Consider the following 15947-nt stretch of genomic DNA (forward strand, 5'->3'; position numbering starts at 1 on the left):
CGACACACAATCTGCAACCTTATATAAAAAAAAAATAAAACAAATTGGTCACACGTTTGGCAATATAACACACGTTCAGCCGTATGTGAGGTTCCTTCCTGACACAATCTCCTATTAACTAAAATGCATGTAAAACAAAAGACCAGAAAACCACCTCATGCACAAATGAACCATTTAAAAGGGCATCTGTCAGCAGTTTTTTGCCTATTAAACTGGCTGACCTGTTACATGTGCACTTGGCAGCTGAAGGCATCTGTGTTGGTCCCGTGTACATATGTGCCCGCATTGCTGGGAAAAATGAAGTTTTGATATATGTAAATGAGCCTCTAGGAGCAACGGGGGCGTTACCATTACACCTAGAGGCTCTGCTCTCTCTGCAACTGCCGCGTCCTCTCCACTTTGATTGACAGGGCCAGGCAGTGAAAACATCATCACACCTGGCTCTGATTTCTTCTAAAGTCAAAGTGGAGAGGACATGGCAGTTGCAGAGAGCGCTGAGCCTCTAGGTGTAACGGCAACGCCCCCGTTGCTCCTAGAGGCTCATTTGCATATATTAAAACATTGGTTCTCTCAGCAATTCGGGCACATATGAACATGGAACCAACACGGATGCCTTCAGCTGCCAATCGCACATGTAACAGGTCAGCCAGTGTCAGAGACAAATCTGCTGACAGATGCCCTTTAAAAATGAACTGCAGTGTAAATAATGGCATCCATACTTACATTTGTGGTGTGCTCACTGTGGTTCAGGAGGCTATTAGCACAAGTCATAGTAGTGCTCCAGTCACAGGAAAAGCCTATACTGTCTGAAGAATAGAGAGACGGGGCTTGTTTTAAGTGACAGCTTGATTGCATCATGACATTCATAGTCTCTTCAGCAGAGGGAATTCCTACAAGGAAAAGTCACGAACTGTTGTGATAAAGGAGAACACAACACCGCCTGCGTCCCACGTACAACTTCTGGGGCCTTTACTTACGTTCAACGTGTGCAAATGCACAGAAGGGTCCTCTGGGGCAGTAGCCAGTTTGCCTCACATCATTGCACTTTGTAGATTTGTATATCTAAGGACAAAATGATATTAGGTAAAACCGTATATATAAACAATGGCTCCTGTAAGTTATTTGGTGAAATGTAAAACCCCCTTTCTGAGAATAATAAATCTACACCCTCTTCGTATTTCTGACACACGCCTTTAAAAAAAAGCAAAAGGCTCAAAAAGGTCTCCAGCCCGCTTCATATATGTCAGTGGAGCCCGGCCGGTTGTTTAAAGGGGTTCTCCGGGCTCTTAATATTGATGACCTATCCTCAGGATAGGTCATCAATATCAGGTCGGCAGGGGTCTGACACCCGGCACCCCCGTCGATCAGCTGTTTGAAGAGGAGGCCGTGCCAGCGCTGCCTCCTCTTCACCGTTTACCTTCTGCCGTCGCCTCTGCAGCGGTGAGCAGGTGTAATTACACCCAAGCCGTCCCATTCATTTCAATGGTACGAATCGCTCCTATACAAGTGTATGGGAATGATCCATCCCATTGAAATGAATGGGACGATTAGGTGTAATTACACCTGCTCACCGCTGCAGAGGCGACGGGCGAGAAGGTAAACAGTGAAGAGGAGGCAGCACTGGCACGGCACGCGCCTCCTCTTCAAACGGCTGATCGGCGGAGGTGCCGGGTGTCGGACCCCCGCCGATCTGATATTGATGACCTATCTTGAGGATAGGTCATCAATATTAAAAGCCCGGAGAACCCCTTTAAGTCCAGGAGCTGGACACAACTGATATATGTGCACTGCACAGGTCCGGCTTCCACAGACTGATCGCACCAGACAGAATAACGTAGCGTGCAGCATTTTTTCTGTCCAGCGTTATCCGCTAGAATAAGTGCTGCTCTGGATGTATGTGAATGATCCAATAGAAAACTATGGGGCCAGCTGAAATTCGCCTATATTAGGCATATTTAAGGCGCAGAACTAACTGTTGTGCCGCAATCTATACTAGGTAACAGCTTCTATACTAGGTAACAGGAGCCGTCAAAAATAAAAGGAGGAATCTGAATGGTTGCTATGGGCAACTAAGCCAGTTCTACTTTACACCAGTTTGATAAATGACCCCCACTGATCAAAAACTTTCGGGATCGGAGTGCTGAGTCCACCCCCGATCTCTAGAACAAGGAGAAAGAAGCACTCACATCTTGCGCTCTCTCTCCTTGCAGCGGGTTAGGAAGCGAGACAGACTCAAAAGAAAGTCTATGGGCCCGTCTCGCGCAGGGAGGAGAGAAATCGTGCTTTGTGGGTGCTTCTCTTTGGTCGTTCAAGAGATAAGTGGAGGTCTCAGCATTCAGACCCCACCAAAACTTTTGATATGATGTCTCTGTGACGTATGAAAAGTTTTATGAAAACTCGTGAACCTTTAAAAATAAAAATAAAATGTAATCCTGGCAAAACCTTTTTAAAAGTTTAGGAAATATCCCATTTCTTGATAAAGCTTCTTTTTCAGAAGACTCAGTTGGCAATCTCACCTCCGGATGGAACTGCTGTTCAGTGCGGGAATGGCAGTACTGACAACTGTCCCCACCTTCGCACTTCGAAGGCTCTCCCCACTCATCCCCGTGTTTCACGCTTGGGCATGGTGTAGATCTGAAACAGAATAAAAAAAAAACAATGAGACTTAAGAAAAACCATGGAAAATTTGCATGCAAATTGGGAAAAATACCGTATTTTTTGCTTCATGTATCCCCCCAAAAGTGGAAGGAAAATGGCAGTGCATTATGGAGGGAATACTAGTGAGTAGGGCTGAAACGATTACTCGATTGAATCAAGTAATTTGACACAAAAAAATCCAGGATGCAAATTTTATGTGTCATGTAACCACGCAGCGGGAGTGAAGCGCTCGCTATCATTCACCGCTCCGTGGTCACCCGCCAGCTTGTACCTTGCTGCACTCCGCTGAGGGATACTTTGTGCGCGCGTCCAGCTGCCATGCCGGTCGGCAGTCTGCTGCCTTTCAGTGTGAGCGGACCGGCAGATTGGCCCCCGGAGGCGGAGTGTATGGGTTGCACTGATTGGGCCCGGCGGGACGGAAGCTCTCCAGATTTCGGCTAACTGAGAAGTTCGTGCTCCTTTTGGTGTTCAGCAGCTTCATCACCTTATATTTCGGGGCCATCTTCTTCCTCTCCGACTCCCCCAAGCTGCTGAGTGGAGTGTTCTTCCAGCAGCCCCCGCAACCCCCTTATAGCGCACCCCCTTTGGTTCTGGGCTGCAGGATGACGAGGACAGGGTCGCCTCGCCCAGATCCTGTAGAAACATAAGAGGGCGCTAAGGGAAGCCAAGGACAAGGTGAACCAGCCGCCCGAGCAGATCAAGAGGGAGATCCAGGAGGAGAAGGACAGCTGCGGGCACAGGGCAGGGGCACGGCCGCGGGCAGGTTAAATCTCCAGCCCTTCAAAGAGCCTATCGGATTGGTGGGCAAGGAGCCTGAGGATCCTGATGTAAAGCAGAAGCAGGACAAGATCAAGGAGGTGAGGAGCCTGGGGAGTGGGGCTGGTGTAACAGGTGATGCCAGCCACTGCTGGTACCATGTGCTGGCACTGGAGTATGAGAGGTTACATTGGTGCAGAGGAGGGGGTGAGTCTTACAGCCTAGGTGGCACTTTATGTCCTGGCTTTCTGTTGTACATGTGGGATCAGGGCTCAGTGCCAGTTTACAGCGGTATGCAGGTTATGCAGCTTATTGTGGTAGCTGGCATTTACAAGGCATGATGCTGCTCCACAGCTTATGCCTTAGTGCCATGGTACAAGAAGGATTAGCTCTCTATATCGGTCTATCCATAATATCGGTAACATCTAAGGACATGGCAATATAGTGTCTCCCTTAATGTGGTGGCCCCGGGGTGGGGAGAGAGCTGGTGGCCCCGGGGTGGGGAGAGAGCTGGTGGCACTAGGGGGGGGGGGGGGGAACTGATGCACTTGAGTTGATCGCACAGGGGGGAACGAAGAGCGTTAGGGACTGATGGCAGGGAGTCTGATGAGTTTTTATAAAAGGAAAACAGTCTATTAATTTTTTCTTATTAGAGTACTCGGTTAATCGTAAAAATAAAATCGATAGAATACTCAATTTCTAAAAAAATGGTTTACTACAGCCCGACTAGTGAGTAGGGATCGACTGATATTGATTTTTTAGAGCCGACAATCTGTGAAGTTTTCAGGCCGATAGCCAATAAGTTATACCGATATTCTGTGCATTTTCATTTTTGAAAAAACAAAAAATTCCTACACAAATCTGCTGAAAATGAACATGTTTATTGTTAACGTGTTGTTGTTCTTTTGTAAATCTTTCTTTTCCATTTATACTTTGGTGCTTGTGTTTTGCTTTTACTAACTTTTAGCCCCCTTAGGGGCTAGAACCCTTGTCCTATTCACCCTAATAGAGCTCTATCAGGGTGAATAGGGCCTCACACTCTCCCTGCTGCTCTGTGCATACAGAAGCAGGGAGCAGACTATGGCAGCCTGGGCTTCAGTAGCGTCCTGGCTGCCATGGTAACTGATCGGAGCACCGGGATTACACTGCTGGGGCTCCGATCAGAAGCTGCCACTGCACCACCAATGAGGAGGGGAGAGGGGACCCTGTGGCATCTGCCACCAATGATTAATACTGGGTGGCCTGGGTGCACTGCGCCACCAATGTTTTTAATACTGGGGTGGGGCGCACTGCGCCACCAATGTCTTTAATACTGGGGTTGGGGAACTGGGGGAAGGGACACTGCGCCACCAATGACGATAACTCGCCCATTAATTCATATACAGGAGGCGGGTGCTGGCTGCAGAATCATATAGCCACACCCGACCTCTATGAGCGGTAGCTGCCGCAGATCGCAGCTACTGCTCAGAGGTCGGCAATGTGATTCTGCAGCCAGCTCCCGCCTCCTGTTGAATTTAAATGAATGAGTCAACATCATTGGTGGCGCAGTGACCACAGCCCCTCCCCTCCTCTCATTGGTGGTGGCAGCAGCACGCTAGACACTGATTCCTTCTCCCCTGTGCTGCTGAGGGAACACAGGATTGTTCCAGATTAGTTATCGGCAAAATAGATGCCGATAACTTTCAAAATCTTGAATATCGGCCGGTAATATCGGCCGATAATCGGTCGATCCCTACTAGTGAGCGCTTCCATTATGGAAGCACTCACTAGTACAGAATAGGACCAGAGAGCAATGAATACAGCGCTCCTGGTGCTGCTGTACTCACCACTCCCTGGTCTTCTCCAGCTTCAGTACATAGTGTGCGCACTATGACCTGACGCTGTGTGATGTCCGGTCACAGTGCAGCGAGGTGCCCGGAGAAAAACAGGGAGCAGAGAGTGCAGGAAGAGCCGCAGAATCTGCAGTGTGGCAGCGCCATATGGGGCAGGAGAAATCAGCTACATTATACACTACTCTACAGATATTTGACTTTGGGTGAAATTTATGGAAACCGTAAAAAGTTCACTCTACAGTGATATTATATCATGAAAGTACGGCATTTAAGTAGAAGCAGCAATGGTGATTTCCTCATCTCAAAAGCCAACACCAGTGGTGGGTACACCTCCACAAAAAAGTCAATGTCTCAATAACTTGTCATGTGGCCTTGAGCATCAATTACAGCTTGACAGAGATGTCTCATGCTGTTCACAAGTCAACTTATTGTCTGCTGAGGCATCCCACTCTTCTTGAAGGGCGGCCCTCAGGTCATTGAGGTTCTGAGGTACAGAGTTACGAGCCTCTACACGGTGACTCGGCTGATCCCATAGGTTTTCAATGGGATTCAGGTCTGGAGAAAGTGCAAGCGACTTCATTTGAGGTCCCCCAGGATCCAGCAGCTGTTCCCCTAATGACGTGACCTCGATGGCACATTGTCGTCCATGAAGATAAAATGAGGCCTGTGTTGTTCATGCAGAGGCACAATGACTGGATTAATGATGGTATTTAGGTAGTACGGCCTTGTCACTGGACCATTCACAAAGTGTAAGGCAGTTCTGAAATGACTGGGCACAGCTCCCCACACTGTCACACCACCAAAGGCAAACAGTGGCTGATGCATAGTGCTCTCCTTGACGTCTCCAACATCGTTGGCGGCCATCATTTCTGCTCAGCATAAATCGACTTTCATCAGTGAACAGCACTGAGGCCCACTGGTCCCTTGTCCAGCCTAGAGATGCTTCCTGACCCATACAAGACGATGACGCCTGTGCATGGTGGTGTGGTCAGGTACACTTGCAGGTCGTCTAGCACGCAGACCACGCTGATGTAAACGGCTTTGAATGGTCTGATGTGACACTTGAGTGCCTCTCACCTCCCTTAAATGTGCCTGGAGTTGTGTGGCATTTATCATCCGGTTCCGCAGGGCATTGTTCAGAATGAAGCGGTCATCAGTATGGGATGTGGCCAAAGGACGTCCACTTCTCTGCCTTTCTGTGGCTCTTCCAGTCTCTGTATCTCTGATACAGCCTGCTGATGACGCTCTGACACTCTAAGCTGAGTGGCCACATCCACCTGAGAACATGTCCGTGAAGCCTCACAATGGCGAGGTTCTGTTGATCAATTGTCAGGTGTCGTCTTGGTCTCATGATGTCAAATTGTGAACAGCATGATGAGGAGGACTGGTTAAAGAGGACCTTTCACCGATTCTTACCCTATGAACTAAGTATACAGACATGTGGAGCGGCGCCCGGGGATCTCTCTGCACTTACTATTATCCCCGGGCGCCGCTCCGTTCTCCTGCTATGCCCTCCGGTATCTCCGTTCCCTAAGTTATGGTAGGCGGAGTCTGCCCTAGCGCTGGCCAATCGCAGCGCAGAGCTCACAGCCTGGGAGAAAATAACCTCCCAGGCTGTGAGCTCTGCGCTGCGATTGGCCAGCGCTAGGGCAGACTCCGCCTACCATAACTTAGGGACTGGTATCTCCGCCTACTATAACTTAGTGAGCGGAGATACCGGAGGGCATAGCGGGAGAACGGAGCGGCGCCCGGGGATAATAGTAAGTGCAGTGAGATCTCCGGGCGCCGCTCTACATATCTGTATAGTTAGTTCATAGGGTAAGAATCGGTGAAAGGTCCTCTTTAAATACCCATTCTAATTGAACCAGGAAATTTATTGGGCGATTCATGGATCAAACACCTGTTGAGAATTTTGCCATTAAAGGGGTTGTCTCACTTCAGTAAGTGACATTTATCTTGTAGAGAACGTTAATACAAGGCACTTACTAATGTATTGTGATTGTCCATATTGCCTCCTTTGCTGGCTGGATTCATTTTTCCATCACATTATACACTGCACGTTTCCGGTTACAGACCACCCTGCAATCCATCAGTGGTGGTCGTGCTTGCACACTATAGAAAAAAAGCACCAGCCTATGTGCACTCCCATGGTCCCAGCCACCAGAGATGCTGACGCTTTTTCCTATAGTGTGCAAGCACGGCCAACGCTGATGGATTGCAGGGTGGTCTGTAACCATGGAAACTAGCAGTGTATAATGTGATGGAAAAATTAATGCAGCCAGCAATGGAAGCAATATGGACAATCACAATACATTAGTAAGTGCCTTGTATTAACTTTCTCTACATGATAAATGCCATTTACTGAAGGGAGACAACCCCTTTAAGCTCCTTGAGAACAGAGAAGTTGTGCAAAATGTACAGAAACATTGAACAGTTAGACATGTACATTCAAAAGTTTAGAGAAGGTCACATTAAGTTCACCTGTAAAGGTTAAAGGGCATCTTAAGGTTATCCTGAAATTTCACCCACAAGCCAAATATCGCTTGAGTAGTGTACGTCTGATGGGGTCTAGTCTGAGGTCTAATGAGGAATGGGGGTTTGAGCCAAGGTCTGATTTGAAGTCTAATCATCAATAGGGGTCTGATCTGAAGTATAATGTAGAATGGTAGTCTCATCTGGGGTCTGTCCTGAGGTCTAACAATCAATGTGGGTCTGATCTGAGGAGGAATGGGGATCTGATGAAGATTGGTGTTCTGATCTGATGTCTGATGGGGGTCCGATTTGAAGTCTGATGAGGATTGGGGTTCTAAGGAAGATTGAGGGTGTGATGAAAAATATATATTTTCTTCCTCTAAATTCTAGGTTCATTTTACAGGGTGAAAAACATGGTACGCAATTTTACAGCACACATTGGACAACTCGGGGGGGGTAATTTCTCAATCTGAAATACGCCGAAATTAGGCGTATTTCAGGTACAGATTGCGGAGCAACGGTTAGTTGTCACACAAATCATGATGTAAGCACCTGTATTTGAATTTCCTCGGGTTGCGCCTCCTGTCTCTGCTATTATGGTAGTGAGGGCAGGCATATCCTTGGCGACACAGCCGGGGTGGTTTAGTGCACTGCTCCGTTTTATAGCTGGCTAGCACAAAATTTGTATCTGTAAAGAAAAAAATTATTGCTAAATATTAGATCAGTAAAATTACATTTTAAATTATCAAGAGAAGCAGCTGAAGCCAATGGTTAGTAGTAATAGGTTTACTCTAAAGCAAGAATGCTCAGATAGACACTTCAATACCCCCCCAAAAAAAAGTTTAGTCCAGATTAACAAAATCTGTCTGCGCCATAAACCTGTCTTAAAAAAAAAAAAAAAAAAAAAAAGAAAGTGCTGCATAATTGGTGCAAAATAACAAATCTAGGGTTTATACACTTTTTTCCAGACTTGCTCGAAATGGGGGTGCAGCCAAGCAAACTAAAAGGAAGCTGCACCTGTGAAAATGAAGAGGTCATATACTGTACCTGCTGGAATGCCCATGTGGGCTTCAATATGTGGGGCGCACACTACGAAAATTACAAGTGCGCATCCAAGAGCACATTAGAAACATAATAAAAGGTTTAACCACACATAGTGTTTCACTACATTTTAAAATGTGTCATGAAAATAACCCAAAAGGATTGATATTTGCAGGAATCGAAGTGGTCAAAACACACTGGCTGTGGGGGGGGGGGGGGATGCGGTAGCGCAGATAAATCGCAGGGAAGTCGAGTGGATATACCGACTAAACACACTGCAACCAAAAGGGTTAAATGCAGAGTTTGATATAAAATCATGTTTGGTATGATTGTAGTATCCATCCTGTGAAAGGGATCCAACAGGGATACATAACATCATGGGAGAAAGTAAGACCAAATATCCTGGAGCCGTTCTGTGGAATAAAGAGATGAATGAGGATGCTCCTCGCACCTGTTGGAGGAGGGGGTGCGCTGAATGAATGGGGTTGTCAACTCCAGATTGGCTGATCGCAACATGTGACCGGTTTATATGAAAAATGTGGATATATTGGTATTAATAGAAACGAAGGAGTCATTTTGTGTCTTTTACTGTCGATCTTATTGTGGATTTTATGGGTCGAGATAAGAGGCTGGGTAGATGGCTGCTGAAGGGTTTTGTATTTTGTTTTATATTGTGCCATATTGTAATGGAGGGCGGGGTTTTAACCCCTTAAGGACTCAGCCCAATTTCACCTTAAGGACTTGGCCATTTTTTGCAAATCTGACCAGTGTCACTTTAAGTGCTGATAACTTTAAACCGCTTTGACTTATCCAGGCCATTCTCAGATTGTTTTTTCGTCACATATTGTACTTCATGACACTGGTAAAATAAAGTAAAAAAAATTCATTTTGATTTATAAAAAAATACTAAAATTTACCAAAATTTTTCAAAAAATTGCAAATTTCCAAGTTTCAATTTCTCTACTTCTATAATACATAGTAATACCTCCAAAAATAGTTATTACTTTACATTCCCCATATGTCTACTTCATGTTTTGGGAATGTTACAAAGCAAATCTTGAAATTTTTCAGAAATTTTCAAAAACCCAATTTTTAGGGACCAGTTCAGGTCTGAAGTCACTTTGCGAGGCTTACATAATAGAAACCACCCAAAAATGTCCCCATTCTATAAAACTACACCCCTCAAGGTATTCAAAAACTGATTTTACAAACTTTGTTAACCCTTTAGGTGTTCCACAAGAACTAATGGAAAATAGAGATACAATTTCAAAATTTCACTTTTTTGGCAGATTTTCCATTTTAATAATTTTTTTCCAGTTACAAAGCAAGGGTTAACAGCCAAACCAAACTCAATATTTATGGCCCTGATTCTGTAGTTTACAGAAACACCCCATATGTGGTCGTAAACCGCTGTACGGGCACACGGCAGGGCGCAGAAGGAAAGGAATGCCATACGGTTTTTGGAAGGCAGGTTTTGCTAGACTGTTTTTTTGGACACCATGTCCCATTTGAAGCCCCCCTGATGCACCCCTAGAGTAGAAACTCCAAAAAAGTGGCCCCATTTTAGAAACTACGGGATAGGGTGGCGGTATTATTGGTACTAGTTTAGGGTACATATGATTTTTGGTTGCTCTATATTACACTTTTTGTGAGGCAAGGTAACAAGAAATAGCTGTTTTGGCACCGTTTTTATTTTTTGTTATTTACAACATTCATCTGACAGGTTAGATCATGTGGTATTTTTATAGAGCAGGTTGTCACGGACGATACCTAATATGTATACTTTTTTTTTTATTTATGTAAGTTTTACACAATAACAGCTTTTTTCAAACAAAAAAAAAATGATGCTTTAGTGTCTCCATATTCTGAGAGCCATAGTTTTTTGGCGATTATCTCAGGTAGGGGCTAATTTTTTGTGGGATGAGGTGACGGTTAGATTAGTACTATTTTGGTGGGCAAACGCCTTTTTGATCACTTGCTGTTGTACTTTTTGTGGTGTACGGTGACAAAAAAAATGGTTTATTTAGCACAGTTTTTATTTTTTATGGTGTTCATCTGAGGGGTTAGGTCAACTGATATGTTTATAGAGCCGGGCGATACGGACGCGACGATACCTAATATGTATACTTTCTCTATCCCCCCGCCCCCCCTATTTTTTACCAATTTTTTTTTTAACTTTATTTGGGGAAAATTACGTTTTTGTTTATTTTTACTTGAAACTTTTAATTTTCTTGGGGAAAACTTTATTTTTTCACTTTATTTTTTGTCCCACTTTGGGACTTGAACTTTTGGGGGTATATTCCTTTACAATGCATTCCAATACTTCTGTATTGGAATGCATTGGCTGTATGAGTAATACTGTGTGTATAACTCATACAGCTTCCGGGGCCTGTGAGATCCAGGGGGCTGGATCTCACAGGCTCTTCACCGGAAGGCAGCGCGATGCCTTCCATGCCATCGGGTCTCCCCCCCCAGGTAAAAGGGGGCTGGATCTCACAGGCTCTTCACCGGAAGGCAGCGCGGTGCCTCAGGAAGGTGGTCACGCGCATTTAGCCGAGGTGCCTGCTCAATGATTGGAGGTGCCTGCTCAATGATCGGAACACCACATGACGTACTGGTACGTCATGTGTCCTTAAGGACTCGGGAAACATGCCGTACCGGTACGTCATTTGTCCGTAAGGGGTTAAAAGGACATGCCTCCCAATGTCCATAGATTTCGCCCCTGACGAAGCTTGAGTGCGAAACCCGGGTCGGGCAGCGGAGTGATAATACCAGGATTTTATATATGCTATGAATTTTAGCTCGTTTGTGAGTATAATAAACCACAAGTTGTTTTACCTGTATCTGAAGTGCTTCACTATGGTGTGATTTTTTTGGTGCCCTGCAGAGGAATCCAGGAGGTGCGTTTGGAATCCAGAGCTGGGAAGCCCTGTTATCCTGTAGCAACTCGGTGGGCTTATAGCACGGTGGAAAAAATTCCTTGTTCAGGCAGCGCGGTTCTTCACTTTAACGCATTGGAAACTGGTGTGAATTGACCCACAACACTACAAGGACCTGCAGCGCAAGTATTCATTAGTATCTAAAAGAACTACGTGACTGACTTTCCTTTATTAGACATCCGTGATAAATCTGGTAGAGGTCTAGACAGCCTGTCTAAGCTTACACCATCTTTTGCATTAGCAAATCTGGGCCATTATGTTTTGCCCAGTTCTTAATTTACATAAAGAAAGATGGCAGGCCACATCACGAGATCAGTTTATAGACCAAGCACAATATGCCATATTTACAGCATGTCCAGCGAAAAGCTCAAAAATTTGTAAAAGATCTCAACGATGGAATTTAAAAATAAAAAAAAGTGCTGCACTTCCCGGCTCTACCACCAGGTGGCAGTCAGGGGTACTTGGCACATACCCAATAAGACGTTCACACTGCGCTAGATACATAACTAAGTTATTTTTTTAATAAGTCCTTTTCCCCCCCCATTCTTCCTCAAATCTATGGTAATTGTTTTGCTCAAGTACATCTTCTTATGCAAAAAACAATCTATGTAAATTATGAGTGACTTTGACTGCACAATGGAATCCTTCTAATAATAAAAGCAGCTCGTCTATGCAGCTTCGCTGTTAATATATTGAGGAAAAGGGAACATAGCAGGCCTCGAGCTGTAACACGTGTCTTCTGCCCTGCATGGGGCCCGTGTCTGCATGCACTGCATGGGGCCCGTGTCTCAGTTGTCATCTACACTGTGCCATCTGGAAGCCTCCTACCAGCTGACACCGGGTGTAGCATAGATTTCTGCCCCATATATATTCAACATACCTTACTAAGAGAGGGTCTCGTTCTTGGCTACAAGACCACTGCAGCCACTTAATGGCCTCAGCAGTCATGTGTGCAAGGATGGCAAGACAGTTTTAAAAGGCATGTACATTTTTTTCTATAATAAAACAGTCCTGTCTGCCCGGGAAGTTTCAATTATACCAGACAAGCCCTTTAAAAAAGTTAAAAATATAATCTCGTATGGAACAACCCAGTTTAGCTGCTTTAATCCCCTTCCCAACCAGTGCCGTACATGTATGGCGCTTGTCGGGTGCCCACTCCAGAGTGCAGCAAGCAAGACAGCCGCCTGGTATCTGCTGTTTCACACAGCAGAGGTCCAGGGTTAATGTCAATGATCGGTAATAATGCCGATCACAAACATTTGACCCCTCAGATGCCGTGGTCAATTGTGACCATTCATCTGAGGCAGTTTTCCCTGGGATCTTACAGGCAATTGGGGAAGCCGTTCATTCCTTGTAGTAGCCTCGTCCCTTTGAAGGATCTGAGTTGACTACAGCAATCTTGTACTTTTAAAATAAACCTATTTATCCTGTACTGTGAACGCAGATTGGCCACTTAAAAAAAAAGTCAATAAAAAAAGTGATCAAAAAGTCACACACTAAAATCTGCAGATGGCACAGCAAAAAACGAGCCCTCGCACAGCGCTAGGCTATGAGCTGTGCGCTGCGATTGGCCAGCGCTGCAGCAAGGGACACGCCTCATACAAAAAAATCAGTCCAGTACAACAGACGGAGCGCAGACACCGGAGCCTATACCGGGCGAACGGAGCGGCGCCCAGACATACTAGTAAGTGCAGGGGGACCCCTGGGCGCCGCTCTGCCCACTGATATAGTTCGTTTTTAGTTTGTACACTAGTGAAAGGTCCTCTTTAAAGACCCGCCCAGAGCCGTACTATTACGGCGCTGGTCGGGAAAGGGTTAAAAACACCAACTTATCCTACAAAAAAAATATGGCTCCGGGAAGACAGGACGTGAAAAACTTATAGCAAAAATGGAAAGCCTAGGGCTGCAAGGGTTAAAGGGGTTGTCCAAGTTATTTTTTATTTTTTTATTGATAACCTATCCTCAGGATAGGTCATCAATATCCGATCTGCGGGGAAGTCCGACACCCGGCACCAGCGCCGATCACCGCTCCCTTCTCTTCATGGTTTACCTGCTCGCTGTTGACATCGCAGCGGCGAGCGGGTGTAATTACAAGAAGCCGTTCCATTCACTTCAATGGGACGGCTCTTTAGTATGGTGTATAGGAACGAGCCGTGCTATGAAGTGAATGCTCACCGCTGCCGTTTTGAAAGCAAGCAGGTAAACAATGAAGGAAAAGCTGCGCTGGCACGACGTGTGCCTTTTCTTCAACCAGCAGATCGGCGTGGGCCGGGTGTCAGACCCCCGCTGATCTGGTATTGACGACCTACCCTGAGAATGGGTCATCAATAAAAATAACTTGGACAACCCCTTTGAGACTTTGACAATACTCCAAGTGACACAGATTACTACCACCCTGTTATACCCTTATGCCCTCTCCCCTTTAAGCATGTTCACAGACAAAGGACCAACCTGTTGTCGAAAAGAGCAGAACAGTATTATAATATGGCTACAATTACAAACCACTGCAAGGCGTTGCTGTACAGCTCCTCGAGATGTGAAGATGGAGCTGCTGCGGGGCTTACCTTGCCACCTAGGATCCTCTCCCAGAATTTTCTCTATCATCGCCTGGCTGGCCAAGACTCCTGGCTGTAGGTCGGGAATTCCTTCGCTTCCAAGTGTCCCGTTCTGTAAGGCTTCCTGTGCTTGGATTTCCCTGGGTGACAAAAATGACATTTGTTTATGACCTAGTGCACCCATAATAAAAAGTGACAAGCAAGACCATATAAGAACCATGGCATCTAAGGGTGGCAAAGTGCGTCGCTTGCCTGGTTATTAAAGCCACAAACAGTAAGCTGGCAATACATGAAACTATCTAAGGCCCCATTCACACTGTATTTTTGGTCTGCATCCGATCCTCAGACCCTGTAATTTCAACAGGGCGGCAAAAATGGGGACAGCACATTATATTAAAGGCATTGTCCATACGCCGTATTACGGCAAAGGGAGGGCCCCTGTTTAAAGACAGAATGGAGAGCAGTTCCCGTTCAGGTGGGCTCCAGCCGTCCTTATATCTCATAGATGTCTAATTACCCCCATGTAATACTTCTTTTCACCTGCAGGGGAAAGGTCTCACTGGCACAAAGAATTCAGCTACTTCTTGGGGTGCCAGGACTTGCGTGGTCAGCCTTCTGAATGGGGGTGTCTCCAATGGTGGGGTAAAAGAAAGATTGGGCATGTTAAATTTCAACATGCCTGGACCTGGAAACATCTCGGAAACCACCTTACTAATGGAAATCCACATCCATTCATTTACACACAGTAACCGCAAAGAAGAGTCTCACCTTATATCGTAGACAGGAGGTCTAAGGTCATGAGGACCATGGGCAAAGGCACAATGGGGTCCATTCTTCACACAATGCCCTCGAGCATCTGTTTCATGAATACAAGTACCAGTCTTGTAATATCGTAGATGATACTTTCTTTCTGTGTCGCCTGTTGTCCTATGCAAATATGGACAACTGAAAGACAAAAAAGGGGGAAACAATATTTTTTTTAAAAAACATGTTAAGCTAATGAATACGTGTCTTATAACTAAAACCAAATATAATTGCTGCATAGAGGTAACACACAGACTGAGGAGGGGGTGAGAATCATAGCCGGAACTTTCTGAAACTTGCATAAAGATAGAACTGGAGTCTTATTGTAATTTAAAAGGGTTGTCTCATCTAAGACATTGGCGACATATCGCTAGGACGGTGGCCAGATGTAGAATCCGCACCCATCTCCAGAGCGGGACCCCCTGAAGTGAGCTGAGGGCAGTCGCTCATGACTCGGCTATCTCTGGCAGTCCCATAAAAGTGAATGCAGCAATGACTGCGCATGCGTGGTGGGCTCACTCTGCCATCTTCAGAACTCCCATACAAATTTACAGAGATCAGGGCACATATGCGCTCGCCTTCACTTTTGGGGGGGGCCCGCTTTAGTGATAGGTGCAGGTCTCAGAGGTGCCCTGCTCAAATGTGCAGATGCTCTCCTTCACTTTCAGGGGCCCGTTTTAGAGATAAGGGCGGGTCTCAGAGATGGGATGGGACCCGCACCTATCTGACTATGATGGTGTATCCTAGCGATATGCCTTCAAAGTCCCAGATGAAACAACCCTTTCAAAGGCTGGGGCTACACGACGACAAAGTTACACAACCAAAAACATTTGTGCGACTTGTCCGGAACCTGCTGTCACATAACGACTGAGATTCAGCTGCACAATCAC

The 15947-nt window shown here is 45.8% G+C and overlaps 1 protein-coding gene across 2 annotated transcripts in view; it reads right to left on the reverse strand.

Annotated features, from left to right (window-relative positions):
* Nucleotides 1-15947, reverse strand: part of UNKL (unk like zinc finger) — an 87051-nt gene that overhangs the window by 43147 nt on the left and 27957 nt on the right. For both annotated transcript variants that reach the window (XM_040439397.1, XM_040439396.1), the window contains exons 3-8: nucleotides 15022-15198; nucleotides 14263-14393; nucleotides 8271-8406; nucleotides 2517-2634; nucleotides 978-1062; nucleotides 724-890 (exon numbers count right to left, since the gene is read on the reverse strand). In XM_040439397.1, the coding sequence (XP_040295331.1) occupies nucleotides 724-890; nucleotides 978-1062; nucleotides 2517-2634; nucleotides 8271-8406; nucleotides 14263-14393; nucleotides 15022-15198 (814 nt within the window). The remainder of the gene's footprint in view (nucleotides 1-723; nucleotides 891-977; nucleotides 1063-2516; nucleotides 2635-8270; nucleotides 8407-14262; nucleotides 14394-15021; nucleotides 15199-15947) is intronic.

The sequence above is a fragment of the Bufo bufo genome, chromosome 7 (genome assembly GCF_905171765.1).
Source record: "Bufo bufo chromosome 7, aBufBuf1.1, whole genome shotgun sequence".
Lineage (NCBI taxonomy): Eukaryota > Metazoa > Chordata > Amphibia > Anura > Bufonidae > Bufo > Bufo bufo.